Raw genomic sequence first — 20,353 nt, 5'->3', positions numbered from 1 at the left:
ATGTAAACTGATGGTTAAACAAATTCTCCTTGTCGGCACCATGAGAAATGTATGGAGAACAGTATGGAGAATATGTAAACTGATGGTTAAACAAATTCTCCTCGTCAGCACCATGAGAAATGTATAGAGAACAGTATGGAGAATATGTATACTGATGGTTAAACAAATTCTCCTTGTCGGCACCATGAGAAATGTATGGAGAACAGTATGGAGAATATGTAAACTGATGGTTAAACAAATTCTCCTCGTCAGCACCATGAGAAATGTATAGAGAACAGTATGGAGAATATGTATACTGATGTTAGGGGGTAAAAAGGTTAGACACAGCATTGAAGGAAAAATTCGATTGAACGGAGAAGGCCATTGCAACGACCAGGTTGCAGTTTTTGTAAATGTCTTGAGCATTTGTCCGTTTCAACATATTTTGAAGCTTAGAGATAAAATAACTTTCTTTGTTATTGTAATTGTTGTTAACGTTTGATTTCCGGATGCAGTATTTCGATCGATCTTCTCTCGAAGGCATCCCTGTTTTTTTATATGAAATTATTCCAGTGAAGAGAATCCAGCTGATCTTGCTTTTATTTTTGTAACATGTTCATGCCAGATATTGCCTGGATGTCCGTGAAGCCATTTCTAAAGACCTGCAGCTTTCACGTCTTCAGTCCTCGCTCGTGAAAAACGAGACATTATCATCGTGTGTGCTAACAGAACACAAGACACGGGAAACCCGCTGCACTCGTGCTGTTACCAATGCAGCGAAGAAGGGCAGCAAAGCTAGTTTGGCGAAGCTCACTGTACCTCTGAGTCGAACAGCGACTATAAGAAATGGAAAGAAACCTGCTGCTTTGATTGGAAGGTTAGATCATGGTCTTTAAGAGGTGCTATGATCTATTGGGTGACAGACGCGTAGATGACGTAACCACTAACACTTTTTATGCTTCTTTGTCATATGAAACGAATAGATTCCGTGTTGCCGTGGGTTTGTTCAGTGACATCACAGAATACGTCAAAATGTGGTAATAACATTCAGTGACACACTCGCCTGTTCTTCGTGTGCCTCTTGTTTTTACTACATTTTTAACGTCATCTGTGATCTACTAATGGATAGACGTGCGAGAACATGGAATATATTTGATAAATAAAGTGCGTGCTGAACTAATCGTTATGGTTTTGAATCAGCTTTGTTTGTTCCCGCTTCATTCTAGTTCCTCGAGGTCACTGAAGAAGAAGTCACCAGTCATTGTAAAAGCGCCAACAGTTGCAAAGAAAAGAAAAAGGGAGGATGCAAATGTGGAGGGTATTTTGTTAAGTCTTCAATTCATCCAGCCTTAAGTCTCTCTACTATCTTATTGTCTGGTCATCAAAGGTTCAACGACTCTCCCTCCAACGGCTCCGTTTAGGTATCAAAGCTGCAATAATTTCAACATTACGTTGGAGGAAAGGAGAGACAGAATAAAAAATTTCCGAAGAATTATGAATTTTAAATATAGATGTTTCTTTCCGTCCAAGGACTTTTGGTCATGATTGGGGTTAACATGATTTTTTTGTCACTCGAGGCGCAAAGGGTTAATAAAAATGTGAAAAAACAGCGGAAACAACGGCGGGGGGGGGGGAGGGGAGGGGAGGGGGTAAGTAGTATTATTGTTTCTCACATTGCGTTGCTTCGTATGTATTTTATTGTTAATTTCTTCCTCTCCGTTTTTGCTCTGTAGAGGGTAAAGCCAGTGATGAAAATGATGTCAAGAAGAAAGAAACTCGTTCAGAGAGACATAAGAGAGTAAGTAAAAAAATAAAATAAGGTTCACGTGGGGAATTTGAAGTCAGCATTGATAAACTGAATAATATTCCTGTCTCCGTTGTGACGCATCATCCTCTGGTATACTGAGAGACTCAGAACGGACGCCAGTTTTGAATAAGGAGCGGTTCAAATGTCATCTAAATTTCCCTCCTTGTTTTATTTTTTCTCTTCTCTTTTTTCTTTCTTCTTTATCTCGCGATTTTTTTGCGTCTAGCCTTAGGAACTACTGAGTCGAAATCCGCTACATACTCAAAAAATTGTCATCCTCAGTAGAACCCCGCTCCCAAGAAAAATGAAATGTTATAAAAGTAACCATAGAAGAAAAAAAAAGATATTTTGACTATTTGGTTGTGCTTCTTTTGTAGCGCCTCCGGCAAGTTGTCCAAAATACGCTTGAAGGCAACGGAATCGATTCTAGTCACCCATTCTACGAATCATGTACAGGAAGATTATATTCCCTATGTAAAAGTTTCCTCAAGGTAAGGCATACCGATGGTAAGGAAAAAAGGTTTGCTAAAGGTACACACCGATTTATCCTTTATTACACATGTGGACAGTAATAAGGCTTCAACTTTCTGTTAACAACAGAATTGTAACCTGCCAAAAAAGCCATGCAAGTCAATTGTTAGAGAAGTTACTTTGGTTTTGGTTGTACGACACTACTTCGAATAGTGCTCTAAGCGAAGATTGGAACGGGGGAGGGGGGTGTTTCTCATAGGCTGTTGTGTTGCTATGATAACCTTCATGCACCCCCTCTCCAAAAAAACAAAGCAAAACAAAACAAAAAAGTACTCAATACTAGTTGAGTCATAATTGAACATTTGCACGTTACAATTTATAGATAAGGAGCGAAGAAGTATAGAGGGTCGACTTTTCAAATGATTAATTTTCAAAGAAAAGAAACTGCGTTGATCCTCATCAAAGGATTTTTTATTCGTACAGGATCTCCGTTCGTCTCATGGTCTAAACGACGAAATGAAAAGACTAGCCAAGAGTAACGTCCAACAGGTATTAACATAGAAGGGAACATTCATTTATTTAAATGGCCGCAATGTGAGCTTAGTCTTCACAGTCGGGCGCAGACAGTTACCAGTTTTGTATGAGCTTCAGTGTAGCTTTACTTGAGTTCCAGCGCAATCCTTAAAACATTTGATTTCCTTTGAGCAAGCAATTCTGAAACACTTGTTGGGAACGCCCTGGTGAGGAAATTGAGCACCTTTGGGAAATAAATTTCTGGAGGTAATTTTATATCGCATTGGCGAAACCAGTTTGGACGCGCAATCTGGGACACCTTAGATGCCTTGTTCGGAATTTATTCCAAGATGGCACCTTGTGTTCCTCTTTGGGATCGTCTTTCGGGAGGACGCTCTGTGAACGACATTCGAAACACTTCAGTAAAGTATTTCGGGCAGAAATTGGGGAGTCTCTTTCGGAAAGGATATAAGGATAATCTTCATTCAAGCATTCTCTTTGTTCAAATTTAATTTTTTTTTTCTTTTGTCAGGTGATAGACTTTGAAACGAAAAGGAAATCAGCAGCGCAAACGACTTGATAAAGAAACAGCTGTTGAATTATTGCTTTATTTTGCTACTGTTCAGTTTACACCATTGATCACAAAAAAATTAATAAAAAATGTTTGTTCCAATGTATTAATTCTGTGTCAATAAAATAAGCCTATTGTCTGGTAACTTTTTTAAAGTTAATAATGAGATGTCTTGATCTTCTATCAATACAAAACAGTGGCACTTCCTACCAAATCCTTATATTTGCTGATGTATGTAACGAAGACAACAAAAAAATTTTCCTTCTTAAGTTTCCATTCGTAAGTTCCTTTTCGTGTAAAGGGAACTTATATTAAAACACGAAGTAATTTCCATCCCAATTGGTCACTTCCTTTCTGAAAAACGTATACATTGTAACAAGAGGGAGTTATATTAAAAATACAACTCTCCAGCTCCCAACTCGCACCTGCAGACCCAAAGGCCGCACCCTAACAGGAATCACTTTGAAGCTATTTTCGATCTCTTCCGTATTGGGAGATCCACAAAAAAAGTTAGACTCATCTTACATACAGTGAATTAAAATTTTCCCATGTGGCGTTCCATGCGAAAACTCTTATTTTTCATCTTTTACTAGGCAAAACACGACGAGACCCTTGACATTTGGAAAAAAGTTGACATAAAGAATTCGGTATTTCGATGTGCCCCTTTGTTTATTCCCCAACACGAAGTTGGTTTCTCATCGGCAATATCAACACCTTGAGAATGATACATTTTCGCTCTGTTGGCATATTAGAAAGAATTCGACCTTCCGCGTGTCGGAAGGTTGCCATGTCATGTAAGGCGAAAGTCGCCTTATCTGCCTTGGGCCCCAATTGGTCCAACCAAACCTTTGTTACAGGACACTTGTGGGGCCTTCATCCATTAGCTCACATAGCAGTTCGATGATACACACGCGTTCCCTTTCAGGAGTTTGTTGACGACGGCCCTTGTCAGGTAAGTCGTGGTGCCTCCTTGTCCGTCACGTGGTGTGTTGTAAAATTGGTCTCTGGTTTTCTTCGCATTTCGCAGTAAGAGGGCGAATAAAATTGTGTGAAATACAATTCAAATTCTAAAATTTCATTGAATTCGAAGGATACAGTAAGAAGTAGTTAAAAAACAGATTAATTTGTATTAAATCCAACTTACCTGATCATTTTCTGAACCCAATTCACTCGCAAAAAGTTCAAGAGCTTCGTCCACAAGCTGTGTGAAAAAATAAGATAGGTCACATGGGAATATGTAAATTTATTTAAATTATATTTAAATTAGCTTTTTATTAGTTCTTTTATTAACTCATATTCTACTTTTATTGTTTTCCGAAAATTGTAAATTATTATTATTATTATCATTATTTGGACTAGCCATTTATTACTTTAAGATTTTAGTGTTGTAATGCGCACTCGATCATATCTTTATCGCATGCTAGACTGCGCAATATAAGAAATAAACATTATTATTATTTCATTATTATGTAAATATATCCAAACAAGAGATTGTAGGGGATTCTTAAACTTACATATATATCGTCAAGTCCCGACTGGAATATTCAATACATCAAACAAGAGAGACTGAATTATTTGATTTCAAGACACTTTCAAGCTCGTGAAAATAATCTACTACTGTTGGTATTTACTAGTATTAAGCAATTGGATCGCTAAATGTATATTTTCGTTCGTTTGAATGGTTCTTTCATCTCATTTCTCTTTCATTTATGTTCGTTCTCTTCGGTTCAAATCGCGACTCTAACTAAGACAGGTTACCTCGTCTAAATTGATGCACTGACTCAACTCCACCTCAGGGTTTCGTTCAAGAATTGTAGCAAGCACGACAAGTAGCTGAAGAGAGAAATGACTGCAAATGAGCTCAATACCAAAACGTGCACTTTAAATTTCATTTACCATTAACAACTCCCGATGTAATAGTGCTTAGTCTTACGGACCTCGTGGCCTATAGCTGCCTGAGTTTATCCCGGTTTTTAGCAGAATGCGGCTGGAAGAATTATTTTCCTTCTCGGACAAGTTGTTGAGACCACGCACAGTACCACCTCACCCTAACAGTTCATCAAGTTTCCCTGGCAGGGGTCTGGTGCCCATTCATACTTCTTGGTGGGAAGGGACACTCTGTGAGTTACGAGAGATACAAAGAGCATGCACGAAATAATTAACCGGCGAGGACTCGAACCCAGACCTATCAACCTGGAGTCCAACTTATTCACTAATAGAAGTTACCGTATATCCCTCAATTGAAGTATGAATATAAAAAATGATACCTCCACGACTGTCTGTCTGTATTCCGGGTTTGATATGTCGCTCAAAAGTTCTTCCACCTTCAGCTGAAAATTCCTTTCACGTTTAGTCATATCTGATATTGTGGGAAGCTGCAAGACAAATTTATACAGGAAAAGGTCAGCGGTATCCTGTACTTTCCTTAATGAACCAATGGGTAAACACCCTCAACCTCATTTGATTTGAAAAAAAACGTTGTCACCTTGAATATTTGACCCGCAAACAGTTTCGCACATCAACCATGACTGCGATTTACTTTTCTCACTTTTACTGCCAAAAGGACAATTTTTCTAATTGACATTATTTTCTTAAAGGGATCGAAAGCTTGCCAGGATAGTTTCCATCATTCACCGTAAGTAACAAGCTGTTGCCAACGTCCATCGCAAGAGAGCAGAACATTTTGAAGAGAAAGTTAGTACACTAACATCAATACCAATAAAGCCCCTGGTTTACGGCCGTTTTGTTAAGATTGTTTCGCAAAAGAATGAATACATGGTAAATGTCAAATTCCTTTAGGACGCGTGCCAATACTTTCATTTTTGGTTTTCGGTGAGTTTCTGGTGATGTAACAGCACAAGTGAATGTGTCCATAGCTTGTGCTAAACTCTCCTTAGGTGGAAAAACGAAAGAAGAGAGTCACTCACTTGTAATAAGGTATGGTTAGACACTTTGATTCCCTCGGGAGCCTTGAACAGTATACTCCATACTAGATAGCAAAAAATATCTTCATTAGTCATTTTATATTTTTCCAGATACGATAATAAACATATATAATTTTTTTATCAACCTTACTAAAAGATGTCGAAAAGCGGAAGTCGAAGCGAACAAAAATTTACACTTCTATTGAGTTCTTACCTTTGTCATAAAACCCAGGTGGTACTCGATGCACGGCACCATCCAGCTGACGATTCTGTAAGGGAGTCCTATAACAAATAAGAGAACTAAAGTCATCACATTCACCTGATGGCTCGCGCCGGATCTTAACTCAAATTACATGGCACACTGAGAAAAGCTCCGTTCTCGGGAACACAACACAATGACATCGGCGAAAGCTCAAATCCGAATCTTTAGTTCCGAAGCGAAAACCGCTCGATCGGTTTCTTTTTCATTAATAAAAGATAGAGAAGCGGCCCAAATTATATAATAATTGAGAGATGTTGAAAGTTATGAGGAGACATACCTCGGTGCAATGTCTTGTCCGTGGAGTTTTCCTTTAGAAGTAAGGACAATCTTGAGCAGTTCCTTCACATCGCTTGGAGATTTAGCGTACAGAGACTGAAAACCAAAGAGAACATATTTGAACCATTACAACTGGAAAAAAGCTTTTCTGAACAATAAGTGTAACAAGTTTAAGGTGAAGGAAGCTATTAAGCCAAGAGACATCCTGCAACGGATACATCGCTATCCAACAGATGCGTTGACAAAACTTACGGCATTATCCATCCATCGGATAGATATTCATCCAGCGAATTTCCACCCTTTGAACAGGAAGTTACCCTGGTATCAGTAGCAAGAAGCGACTAAGAGAAGTACTTTTCCCCTTCCCCCGCCCTCTCACAACCCCCAGGACGATGCCAGTCCATACAAGGTTTCGGTAACCATGAGTACCTCAGGCTGAAAAGAAGTACTGTGAGAGTAAAGACTTTGTCCACAAAGAAAACACAATAATTTTGGGAAGGGCTTGAATCAAAACCCTTTCGAGAAGGAGTCCAAAGTAATAACCTCCAAGCAAAGGAAAAACGTTTCTTCACAATGGACCCAAAGCTAATTCAATCAACAGTAATCATTCTTACCCCAAGTCCTCTGCTGGCTAACCTTTGTTTCATTGCTTCGATAATCCAACTGAGGATGACAAGGAAAGTTATTTCAAAAACAGGTTGATGTTGCTAAATTTGTACTCTATTAACTCACCAAATAGTTGAAAGAATCGCTGAAGACTTATGTGTAGACAAAGGAAAGTCGAGTCGAAAGATTAGGTATCTTTTACATCAAAACAGAGATGACACAAGAACACGCCGTGAATATACAGGTCACAGATACGGCAAGGACACAACCACAACGTGATACACTAAGTTTACACGATGTCTCAAACCCTATGTTTACAGAAGTGAATTCCACAAAACCAACACCTTGAAATGCTGATACCTTATCCAGTAAAAGGTATAACAGATGAAAGGGAGAATTTTGATATAGATCCTAGGCGTTATGGAGTTAACAAAGTTACTGGCAAATCAGGTTGTCTTCTGTAATACATGCTACTTAGCGTTTGAATTACTTTTTCTGCAGCACAGGGAAAATAAAGTTACCTACCCTATTCTTATCTTTAACATGCCTTCAAAAACATTCGGCATAGTGGCTACAAATGCAGCCAAATAGAGAACCATCTGAAGGAAGAACAAACTATATGAATAAAGAAAAAATTTCACATCCCCCAACTCACAATCAGGTACAAAAGTCGAACCGACATCATTCCCATCCCCTTTCGTTAGCTCAACGAACCAAAGAAAGACATTGCTCTGTTCTGAAAACGTAATTCGTAGGTGGTGAAAGGAAGGGATCTAAACACAACCATGACGAGGTTGTTTCAATAATTTATCAATGATTGTAGTTCCATGGCACACTCTCAACTTTGCAAGAGATGTGAACCCTGGAAACGAAACAACTTGCTTCCCGCTGACCTCTTGCTGTAGTACTGCCTCTCTGACATCATGAGGAGAACAGAAGGAATACAAGATTTTCTGTTGAAAAGAGAAGAGAGAGAACTCCTTACATCAGCTAATAAGGCATTTTGTTGTAAGAAGTGGAAATTTAACCTCTACTGTTGAGAATCCCCACAAACTATCTTAGTGTTGTTACGCAGGCACCCCCAAGGTAGTTGCTTCTCTAGGCCGGAATTACGCTGAATTAGCAATTTTTTCTCACTATCGATAGCCTACTTTCAGTAAAAATGGAGGATGGAGGATGGTCTACTAAATTCTGAGCCAATTGTTTACCTGAATAGCTGCAGGTGTGAGTGGTTCGTATATGACTTTCTCCTCGTGTCCGAACACACCGATGGTCACCTGGCGTGAACGAGATAAAAAGAAAATTAGCACAAAATGAAGACAACCATGTCATTTTCCTTCGGGAGCAAGCAACCTTATTTTACATGCACTCCACACGAGTCAAATGAGACCATACATTTCTGGTTCGAGCGAGCATTCCTTTCAAACTCAGTATATGTGCCTAGTGGCGTATTTCCTGATAGATAGATATTTAAATTCTCACAATCGTTTTGGCCGCAAAGCTCGATTCCAAGACGTCGAGAAATGCGAAAACAACCCACAGCAAACTTCAAAAGGAGGTTATCCTTTGGACCTCGTTGTGCTCGATTGTATCATCTGACCCTTCTCATTCTCTAACAGCGCGAGCTTGGTCACATGATGATGTCATCTTACCACTTTACCGCTGACAAGTATTGTAGTGATCCCGGGCGCAAGACTGTCCACTAATTTCTTGAGCACTCCAGCTCCCCGTCTCACCGCTGACCATTTACGATCGTAAGCAGCCTTCTGATAGAGAAGGTCGACCATGTCTTTGAGTGAACCATCAGGGGTTTGGAAATCCTCCCCTTCTCGTTTCACCAGCTCTTGCAATATCATCATCTGCCTGTCGACGCTTGGCTTGTCTTGCAGCTCGGCCAGCAGCGATTCCCGTGATTTCGTCACCAGATCTCTGGAGCTACAAAAAGGGCGGAACTAATTAGAGGGCGAAGTGCAATTCTTTCTTCTCTTTCGACCCCCCACATGAAAACACTTCCTCATAATGTTCCAGATGAGAGCATGAGCAGGAGAGACTTACTTTCCGTCCGCCTCATCAACTTGATGATCTTCATCCTCGACACTCAATGTCATGGAGCGACTCATCCGCACGGTATGACTTAGTCTATGCCCCTCGGACGAACCGGGTGTAGGGGGATTGGAATCTACGCTTTCCTTCTCCTTGACACGCGCTTGGTCCAAACCTCCATCGGTATCGTCCAGTTCACTGAAAATAAGCGAAAAAATAATTGTAGAAAGAATAAAAAAACAAGAGCTAAATATTTGTGTAGAGCCATATAAACGGCACATTTTTCAGTTGAAAAACCTAAATGGTCTGAAAGGCTCTGAACTAACCCAAAAAAAACCTGCCCATATAATTTTACTTTTCCAGAATATAGACACATAAACGACTTCTCCATTGTAATCTAAACCATTTAACCGCATTTCAAAAGCATTCACTATAGCCGAGTGAAAAATAGAAAGAGCAGGGTTTCAGTGACGTGAAAGACTGTTTGCAAACTTCTTTGAGCCCGATAAAGCTGTAGAGGATAGGCCGAGGTGATTTTACTGGATGACTCGCAGTACAATCACGTGATAAATGGCGTGATTCTTTTTTTTCCCCTGTTTCAACCGAACTAATTGTCTATAGAAAATAACATAAATACCTGTTGACATCGCTTTCAGCTTGAAGAAAGTCCAGATGATCAATAGCAGCTGTAGACACCATAGTCTGTATAAAGCACAAGACCACATTTGAATCAACCGTTTTTGAAAAGAACTTTGAAACAATTGAACTTAAACAAAATGCCGCACCTGAAGTCTGCCAAGTTTGATTTTCACTCCTCCACAATATCCTCTTTTAAATGAAGCTAACAGCTCTAGAGTCTCCTGAAATTGCTTGCCCCTGAATAAAATTACAAAAGAAAAACAATGACTCACAAATCAAACATTTTTCGGACAGTTTTAGGCCGGAGAAGTTTTTCTCTAGTGTAAACTTCCTTCAAGCAGTGTATAAATTATTCGTGAGGTTTAAACTTTTTTGCCTTTTATGTTGAACATCTACTGACTAATGTTAATATGAAGAGAAAGAGAAAAGATGAAGCACCCCAAGCACGCTCGATTAGGGACAAGAAAGTTCCTCCCTTTCATTCTCTTTTGCCTTTCATTGGGGGTTACAACTCATTGTTGTTGTTATTGATGTTCCTTTCCTTACCGTAAGTTTTTTTCTCGCAGTAAAAGGCACAGTGTTGGTCTTCCTTTCATGTTCCAATTGTTCCGCACTAAGGCTAAATTCGTCTGAAAGATAGGGCGACGGAAACCGTCATGTCCGTGAAAACAATAAAAAAGACTCTAACATGAGCATAGAAATGAGTCAGAGTGCGGAATCAGCATGTCTGAGTTGCATTCCTTATGGAGACACAGGCGCTTTTAACTATGTCCCACGCTCGAGATAAGAGGAAGTCATCTTCCTCAATCAAACTATTCGATAAATCTATCATAAAAAAGACCACCATTTCTCTTAAGAGTAGTTTTGCCGCGATACCGACTACAAAGCATACTAGTATGGTAAGAAGTACTTTTAATAAGCTCTATGCACTTGAAGTTCTTTCCTCTGGTTACCTTTATTTCGTCAATGAGAAGAGACATGTCCAGAGCCATATAGAAATCAGTTTCGTCCAGAAGCTTAGGATATGTTACCACTGTTTTACCCATGATACGGTAGATCTGTGGCAATAAGATACAGTGTTACATCATCAATTCCTTCTTGGTGTATCATCGTCCCAGTTGTTATTTTAAGACGTTTCGAAAAGTCACTTCTTTTTTCCGGCCATTTCAAGGCATTTTTATGGAGACATACTCACGGGCCTTTAACGTGACACTTGGTTTAAGGTATAAATTCAAAGGATGCAAGTTGAGGTGTACTCATACCTTACTAGTTCCCAGACTTCCTATGGGTCTCGTCGGTCGACCAGTCAACCCAAGTTTACGATTGACACCAAGGCGTTTGTACGCCTACAGGAGAAAAAACAAATTCACAACTGACACGAGACATCACTTGTTTTCACTGGCTGCTACACGTTACATACACAGCTACAAGTTCGCTGCGGTCAGCTGTCTTCTAAATTTCTCCATAAATTGTGCTTTACCTGGGTATTATTTCGCCCTGAATTTCTTTAAAAAAAGAGGAGCCAATGTAACCTAGGCTAGTATTGATTGAACACGTCTTTTTACCTTCACCAGTTCTGATGGCGGCCATATCTGTATTGGCTCAATCAGCCAATGTAACTTAGGGCTAGTATTAATTAAACACGTCTTTTTACCTTCACTAGTTCTGATGGCGGCCATATCTGTATTGGCTCAATCAGCCAATGTAACCTAGGGCTAGTATTAATTAAACACGTCTTTTTACCTTCACTAGTTCTGATGGCGGCCATATCTGTATTGGCTCAATCTGTTGTGGTGTCTGCGTCTCAATACCAAATGTTGCCAAAGAAGCTTGTAAGCTGAAATGTCAGGAAAAAGAAATATTAAACATCACCGAATTTTACGCAAACTCTCTTCTCTTGCTTAGACCGTTTAGATGTTCGATTTTGCAACAAAAATACAAACCGCTAGCAACGATTTGAAAACAGAGTTTTTTAACTTTGCATCGCACCGTAAGGGAGTTGAAACAAAGATTAGACTGAGTATTACTGAACTACACAGTGTCCATTTAACAAACACCAAAGCCAGTCGGCTGTTTCTGGTCTGATGCCAGGTAAAATTTATCAAGGTTAAAAACCATCAAGAAAGTGAACGATAATGTTTTTCAGTGATTTCCGAAGGCATACTCGGAAAAAAAGAATTCCAAGTGCTCCAAACAGGAGTCGTACCAACGACCTTCCAATGAGTACTTCGGATGCTTTACCACTGGGCTGAACGCTACCCGTGGTAGGCTAGATCGTTTAACTAGGTCAGTGATGGCAAACTTCCTTCATACTACCATGATAAGAATGTCGATATGTGATGCTGTTGCGCGCTGATGATGTAGAAGGAGATGGTAAATCTTAGAGAATCAAGAAAGTTTGAAAAATTCTTACTTTCTGCTTTCCGCAATCAGGGAGACTTGAACAACCAGATCTGAGTCAGCAACCTTGAAAAGACACATAAGAGTTAGAAGAAGGAAAGTAGCCAAAAAAAAAAATACGCGAAACTTTTTTTTTTTCTGAATGCACCAGAAAAAATATACTATTTTCCTAATGTTCAGTTTGTCATGCTTGCCAAAATTGGAAAATTGTTTAAGCAAAAGTTTAACTCATACACGTAGTTGCACGCACATTTTCATAGCTATAACCATTGATATTTTCCTCAGCACTGTACGATTAGATAGGTCAGGTTTAACGACATTTTTAATATCAAACATTGTACGAAAACATACCTTAAATGATGAATACCTATAACTGCTGTGACCGTAGCGATTTTTAGCCGAGTGAGACAAATGCCTCCCTATGGGATCGATCTCGTTCACATCCAAGAGGCCATCATCTACAGGAAAAACACAAATGATAATGATAATAATAATGATGATGATGATAATAATGATGATGATGATAATAAAAATAACAATAACAATAACGACACAAATAACATCAATAGTAAGGATAATAATCGCATAATAACGAAAAGCACATCAAGAGTGTTCTCTTCATGCTTGCTCCATTTTTCCTTTCTTTGAACGACAATCATTCTTTTTGCTTCAAAAACAAATGAATCATTTCTAGTGGGTCATCTTATGATTCACCGATACTGTTTCGCTTGGCTTGGCCTGGCCTTTATGTGAGTCATATGAGTCATACACCACGTATAAACCGGGAATCAGTTGTATTGATGTGCTTCATCTCAAATAAAGCCTCCTAAAGTCATTATTCCGAACTGAAAATTATCATTTTTGAACGCTTTGAGGTTCTAGGTGTGTCTCGTACCTCCCCTTTTTTTATCTATTATTGCGATGGTTTCGTTTCTTTTTTTAACCTCACGATCTTGTTGACGCATAGCAATTATGACGGCGAGGAACTAAAAAATTGAATCACATTTAGCAAATTTTTCTGATATTTTCTGACCGATCGTTTGATTCCTTCCCGTTAACGTGTTAGATGATTGAATTTCTTGTCAGAAATTTCATGGCAAAAGCACACTCGTGGAATAACCTTTAGTTATTTGATTTTGATACAACACTTCCAGTCTTACTTAACAGATTCAATATGATCAGAAGCGACTGTCCCCAGAGAAAGAGATCTCCATCATTGTGACTTGGCAGTCGAACTTTAGAATGTGGTTTTTTCCGTTCCTCTTCAAGGTACATTTTCGGCACATAGTAACAATGTGGGATAAATTCGTCTACGGAGACAAAAAATATAAAAGAAAGAGAAAAGTTTACAACCTCGTAGGTCAATTGTGGAATTTATAAGTCAATTCTTGTATTTCCACCACACTAGACGAATAAACAGGCCGGTGAACAAGCAGATTTGATTAAAAACGACTGGGTGAGTTATTTGCATATCGGTGTCCCTATAAAAACTTGTTTGTACCCTTCGCGTACCACAAGCTAAAAACGACTGAAAAAGGAGCGTAGGTAAGCTAGTTTACAAAATACGCAGAAGTAAATGCAAGCGCTTGAACTTGTTACAAGGTGTAACCGTGAACAGTTTTGGTAGTTTATTTGCTGCGTGTTTGTCGCTCTAGAAGAAAAACCTTGAAATAAAAAGAAAGTTCATACCAGTGTACTATGGAGTTCATTTTGGGATAAATAGCCACACAAAAAGCTGGAAAAATATTGCTTACCAGTGTCGGTGGTTATCAGTAACTCATCTTGCAGTTTCCTGATATACTTCTCTGCAGTTTCCTTCTCATTCTTAAACAGGGCTGTGACATGGGAGATATGGAGCATTAGAAACGGGACAACATGGAGAGAAGGTCAACGGATAGGGCTGGAAATCAATGTTGCAATGTACAAAAAGTATAAACACAGTCGGAATTACTCGTTTAAAAGCAGGCTCAAGATAAATTTAACTCTGTACTTTAGATCAAGGTCTTGAGCAAAATCTCTAAAATAGTATTTAACGTAACCCATACAACAAAAATTTTAGAAATACAGTACCGTCCAGAGCGAGGTAGATGAAGAAGATTGGCCATTCACTTTCAATACCATCAAATATCTGTCAAATATCAGAAGAGAGGAAAACGTTTCAGTTTAATACACACGCGTTGGATTCAATATAATGTAATAGAATATGATAACTGGGCAGAGTTGAACCTCCATTACACGAGCTCAAAACTCTATCTAACAAAATAAGTATAAAGGGCAGCCACCTCATAAATTTATACCAAAATGCATCAAATTAATATGTGACACATAAGAATCGGTAAATCACTATCTTGAGGGCAGGAAACTTTATTCCTCGTGCTGTAAATATTTCAATAACCTGACTAAAATTGTTACAATGACATAATACGGCTAACATTGGCAAAATAAATAGATAAATCAATTAATTCATAACACTGTTCCAAACACATCATTCGTTTTCACTTAAAGCTAATCGCAAGGCACGCATGTTGTACCTGTAATTCTCTCTGCTCGTAATATCTGCGATTCTTGTCTTCCATAACAGTTTTGTAACCATCACGCAAGAACCGCTTTAATCCATAGTTTCCCTGCAAAAGAAGAAAAAAAAGTGGAGAATTGCGTGAACTAGTTTTCCTTCGATGCCTGCAAAACGTTAACAGAGCAAGAAGTTGCTCAGAACGTGAATAACAAAGAAAGCAGTATCTTCAGTTATTTTCAATTTTTCAGTTACAAGGTAGAAAAAGGAAAGTTATGAGCAGAAATAGTATCATATTTACGTTCTTTTCCCCAACTTCATTGCATCCACAGGGACCACGCAGAGGGAGGGGCTGGAGGGGCTGGAGGGGCTTTAGCCCGCCCCCCCTACTTTTTTTTGCAGAAATAAAAATAAATTAAACCAAAAATAATTTAACAAAAATAACGGAGCCAAAAATAGCCCCCCTAATCCAACTGAGGCTGACAGGCTATCTTCCTCCGTCACGAAAATAAAAACTTCATCTTATCTCAATAACATGAAATGTCATTTTCAGTTGACCCTTAAATGAAGTCTGGTGTTGCTAAACGATAAAGAAACAAGACTGGAAAAGTTTTCGATGATTACCTCCAAAGATTCCAAAACCATTTCTTTTGTTAGATTGCGCAAGGAATCATCGCCGACAGCAAATGCAGGAAAACCAGTGATTGTTAACATGGATGCATCTGTCACCTGATCACAAAGAAACATTTCACGAAAACAATTCGAACACTGTCTACGTACACGAATTTAATAATATTATCAGTAAGATATATGATTGTCTAGAGGTTGTTACTCTAGATTCCAGGACAGACAGTTGCAGGTCGAAGTATTAAGACGTCTAACTGTCGACGTGACTAAAAGTTTTCAGCTGCAAGCAACAACGGTTTCGGTCGACTCGACGTTAAGAGTACTAGTGAGTTAATTTTTATGTTCTAAAGTAACACTGGATTTTTATAAGTTATATATTGTCAAGTCATTTTTTGGTCATAAAAATTTGCCTATTTATTCTTGTTTAGATGTCCCTTGAACATCCAAAAACGATTGACAGCATCATTTTTCTTTCTTTTATTTATTTTTGTTGGAAACAAGGAGGGGGGGAGATAACTGGCAACCCCTTCATAAATTTAAGTATTTGGCCAAAATTTTCATGGAAACTGGCCCATGAGGAGATTGGTTAAAGTTGGTGGGCTCACCTCCATAATAGTTAATCTCATAGAATTTAGAATTTAATACAGACTCAAGCAGCCACAATCCATACACCTTTAATGTGGAAAAAAGAAAAAACTGTGTCTCTAACCTTAGATGAGGATGCTACTGGCAGCATAGAATTCATGATGGTGTAGTTTCTGTTATGAGCATCTGGATCAACATAGATCACTGATGATGAGGTTCCCTAAGATTGTAAATAATCTGGTGTTACTGTTTCACAACCTGATTTGTATTGAGGTACGTACTGATTGAGTGTTGAAAATGATCTGCATTTACAATTGGCGTTGCCTTATCATGCCTGCAATTGGTCCAGAAATCCCATGCCACTCTCACAACCAATCAGATGAAAATGTAAAACCCATTACTGGTACTCCCTCACATTACCTAAGTTTTGACTTCTTTCTTATTTGCTCTTATTGGCCAATATGATTAATTGAAGGGCTGCTTTTCATGGAGGAAAGAGAACAAAAAAGCCTTGGAATGGGAAGGAGAAGCACCAATAAACTAAAAATTATTTCATCCATAGCATACAATTCATTAATCAATCAACTAATCATCAATTAATCATCAATCAACGAGCCATCCAAGCATTATAATTTCCAAAAGAAAGTGTTTTGCCAATGAAATTAACCTCAATTATTGAAAAGTCATTGACTGATAAGTCACCATTGAAAAGTCATGAAAGTTTTACCATTGGTCAGCATCAACTAATGCCTATTGTCATCTATAAATTAATCTAATGGTCATTACAAAGTCTGTGTTATTGCACAGCATTATCTCCAAGATTATTCGAACCTGCATTCCATAAATATTAAATCCATTTATAGCCTCTAGGGCTGCCTTTGCCATCCCAATAGAACTGTAAAAACAAACAGAGGAAAATCCAATAATCAATGTCATATTAGCCACAGACTTATTAACAAAAATTAAAATCATACTCTTAAACAAATTCATTAAAAATAAGAAGCCATATTTACCAACACACTAGATTATTTCTTTAAAAATTTAATGTAGCTACATTGCACCACTGGTTTCTCATTTCAAAGTTGAATCAATAAGCTGTTTATTGATGCAAATAAGGATTTCCAATTGATTAGTTTAATTACAAAAAGCTTTTTTGAAGAAGAATTGCACATTCTACAAATCAGAGAATTCTTTCCTAGAAAACATTGCAAGAAATTAAAAAACTTTATTCCATGGCACCCATCTTTAGTTGATTATCTACCAGCAGAAAACATCACCAAAGATAGTAAGACAAACTACCTTCCTGCACTCTTACTAATAAAGGGCTTATTCTTCAAACATGACCTTTTTATGTCATGTACCTAGTTGTATTTATTTGCACCCTAGTTTAATTGAGCTTTAACACCTTAACATCAGTATCCATATTCTCTACACTCTTCTCTATACATTTCCTTTAGCACTGAGAAGGAGAATTTGTTTAACAATCAAAGCTTCTTAGGTTAGGGATCATTTCCTTTATACTCATTATCTAGATGAATGATTCAGCAGTACTGCTGCAAGGAGACATTACATGCTCGTCGCTCTAAAGGCTTAAAGGGTTAATGAGGGTAGGCCACTGTTATTGCATTAGACATCACTGTTCTCTAGGTTTTCCGACACTTCCCCCTGAACAGTTATTGATTTACAATGATTACAGGAGAATGTCGTCAAAGGGTGATCACTCACCTGGCATTTAGCTCCTTGTGCCCTATGTTTTCTTTACTCCCTCTCTCCCACATACCATAATCTGGAGTTCTGTAAGCTCGCTCAATGTAATACACAAGATTCTGAACAAAGTTAACCTCATCACTTGTGTAAATAATCTAAAATAATCATAAAGCATTTGATTAATCATATTTACCAGCTAGGTGAGGTTAGAGTTTCACTTTGAACAATATACTTTTTCTCTTGACCTCAAACCATTGCATGAATGACACTTAAGTTCCACTATTTACCTGTAGTCCTGATGCAGTCATTTGGACCAGGGTTAAAAGGTACAGAGATACAGCATCCATCTGAAACATCACAAAAAAAAGAGATGGAGAGCTTATCAAAACACAAAATTGTAATAACAGCATTATCTCGATATAAAAAAACCACCACTCTTAAATTGCCTTCCTACAGATTTCATGACCTGTATTTACTCTTAGATTTTAGGCCCCTTATAAATAAAGAGAGATAAAGCAAACTTAATTAAGCTTGAATATAAAATGGAAGAAAAAGACTGAATGCAGATACAATCAAAGTTAGCTTCAAACCTGCAAATGAGCCCATTCAGAATCTGATGCAATTGTGTCCCCAGTGTTCACGTTAAATTTGACATGAAGGGAATTCTGTGCTGACTGGTTCTTTTTGAATTGTTCCACCTAGCAGCAAAACAAAAATATAAATGCATTTATTCAGTTAATGAAACATTCTCAAAATAGAGAAGACACATTCTAAGGTTGAAATGCTTTAACGCTCCCATGAGGGACCAAGATATAATAATTTTTCCTTATAGTATCCATACAATATCAAGAAGACAAGTGCTAAAGAACAAAGAAAAATATTGATTAGGGATTATTAGTAAATCCAATATCCAATTTTCTGCACTAACATCATAAGCATTGTATTACAAACAATAAGGAGAATAGCTAAATGAGATCTTGAAAGTGAAAGGGCCTACTATGCCACTGATTTAGAGAGTGAGTGAAGAACAGAATGATAATGGTTAAACAACTGACTGACTGACTGACTACTTGTTTGGTTGAAAATGCAAGAGTGATATGTAATTGTACAATAAATCATTTTTTTCATCATTTTCAGAATTCCTAATGATCCAATGTTTCACACCACAGTCATTGACTATAGACCGATAATACTTTGAAAAAATTCATATTGAACCAAGTCAGGATACTTAAAACAAATTCCAAGTGCGTTTCAGTAACCTTGTCAGCCTGCCTCATGTAACAGAAAAGGATTCCTCTCATGCATTTCACAGCAGCCTGCTGAAGTTCATATGCACGTCCTTTGCTGTCATCCATATGTCTGAGAGAGAAATTTTACAGCAAAAATCATGGCTTTCATTTGTAATCCATACCTGCTTGATGGAATTCAATAGCTCAATCAGAGTTACAGAGTAGTCTTAAGACTATGAAAAAAATATGGCAAATAGTTCAATGCTTTAACCCTTTAACTCCCATGAGTGACCAAGACAGAATTTCTCCTCACAAAATCAATACAATATCAACCAGATAAGTGATGAGAGTAAAGAAAAATATCAATTTGGGGATAATTAGTTGATCCAATACTAAATTCTCTGAAGGAAAATTATGAGAATTGTGTGGTTGACAGTAAAGAGAATTACAAATTTGATCTAGGATTTAAAGGGTTAACTTTGTTCCAAACACATTGCAAGTAGTCAGTTGTACAGACTGAATTGCAGGCTTTGTATTCAACATCACACACCTGTAGGCAAGTGCCAGAGCCCACACACCCATGGCACAATAAATATTATCTCGCACATGACTCTCTTCATTATGAACATTAGCTGTATGCATAGGAAGCAGTCCAATGCTTGCACTTTGATACTGAAGGATTTGTCTTGTTACTGAAAGAAATTGACACAACTAATGAGTGAAGTAACACAGACATGTATGTGTACATCTACAATGTATAATTTTGAAATAACATCTGTGTTCCTTGTTATTATAAAACTTTGAATTAGATGGCATGTCAGGAGCTACATATATACGTAAGTTGATGCAAGTACACTTTAGAATTTTAGCCTAAGCTCATCTATTATTAACTACTTAGTATGGTAAAAAAAACCACTTACAAACAAAAAAAAAATAGGAATGAGTTACAAGTAAGGCTGACTATAAACGGATATTTGAAATATCATTACGCAACCGATAGTCATAATTTTTTCAAAGGAGAACAATTTACCTCGCTGATAATAAATATCAAGTTTTTCCCTCCTTTCTTCTTCATCCATCACTGCATCACTGGTGGAATCTCACATTTCAACTATTATAAATTTAGTTTGTGGTCTCGATCCTCTTGATCGCGCTTTAGTATATCCGCCATGTTTATTTTCTGAACCTCGCGCGGTAGTCTG

General features: G+C 37.9%; 2 protein-coding genes across 2 annotated transcripts in view; one reads left to right on the top strand and one right to left on the bottom strand.

The window, feature by feature from the left end:
- The window catches only part of LOC113685415 (mdm2-binding protein), a 15,009-nt gene extending 11,523 nt beyond the window's left edge, over nt 1–3,486 (top strand). The window contains exons 22-27 of the mRNA XM_027202926.2: nt 605–856; nt 1,206–1,297; nt 1,713–1,777; nt 2,164–2,277; nt 2,741–2,806; nt 3,303–3,486. Of these exons, the coding sequence (XP_027058727.2) occupies nt 605–856; nt 1,206–1,297; nt 1,713–1,777; nt 2,164–2,277; nt 2,741–2,806; nt 3,303–3,350 (637 nt within the window). The 3' untranslated portion in view covers nt 3,351–3,486. The remainder of the gene's footprint in view (nt 1–604; nt 857–1,205; nt 1,298–1,712; nt 1,778–2,163; nt 2,278–2,740; nt 2,807–3,302) is intronic.
- On the bottom strand, nt 3,360–20,353 carry LOC113685358 (phosphorylase b kinase regulatory subunit beta). Its single transcript, XM_027202864.2, has 34 exons — nt 20,182–20,353; nt 19,702–19,843; nt 19,182–19,281; nt 18,513–18,620; nt 18,210–18,269; nt 17,941–18,077; nt 17,047–17,110; nt 16,340–16,435; nt 15,628–15,732; nt 15,023–15,115; nt 14,562–14,619; nt 14,246–14,326; nt 13,652–13,801; nt 12,843–12,949; nt 12,505–12,557; nt 11,835–11,928; nt 11,354–11,437; nt 11,045–11,149; nt 10,638–10,720; nt 10,238–10,328; nt 10,090–10,154; nt 9,465–9,650; nt 9,062–9,344; nt 8,618–8,686; nt 8,303–8,362; nt 7,935–8,008; nt 7,418–7,466; nt 6,805–6,899; nt 6,480–6,547; nt 6,269–6,330; nt 5,609–5,716; nt 5,100–5,174; nt 4,486–4,542; nt 3,360–4,353 (listed from the first exon to the last, which is right to left on the bottom strand). The coding sequence occupies exons 1-34, from the start codon at nt 20,228–20,230 to the stop codon at nt 4,222–4,224; spliced, it is 3,243 nt and encodes a 1,080-aa protein (XP_027058665.2). The 5' UTR covers nt 20,231–20,353; the 3' UTR covers nt 3,360–4,221.

This window comes from Pocillopora damicornis, chromosome 3, assembly GCF_964200805.1.
Source record: "Pocillopora damicornis chromosome 3, jaPocDami1.2, whole genome shotgun sequence".
Classification (NCBI taxonomy): Eukaryota; Metazoa; Cnidaria; class Anthozoa; order Scleractinia; family Pocilloporidae; genus Pocillopora; species Pocillopora damicornis.
This window is presented reverse-complemented; position numbering and strand designations above follow the sequence as displayed.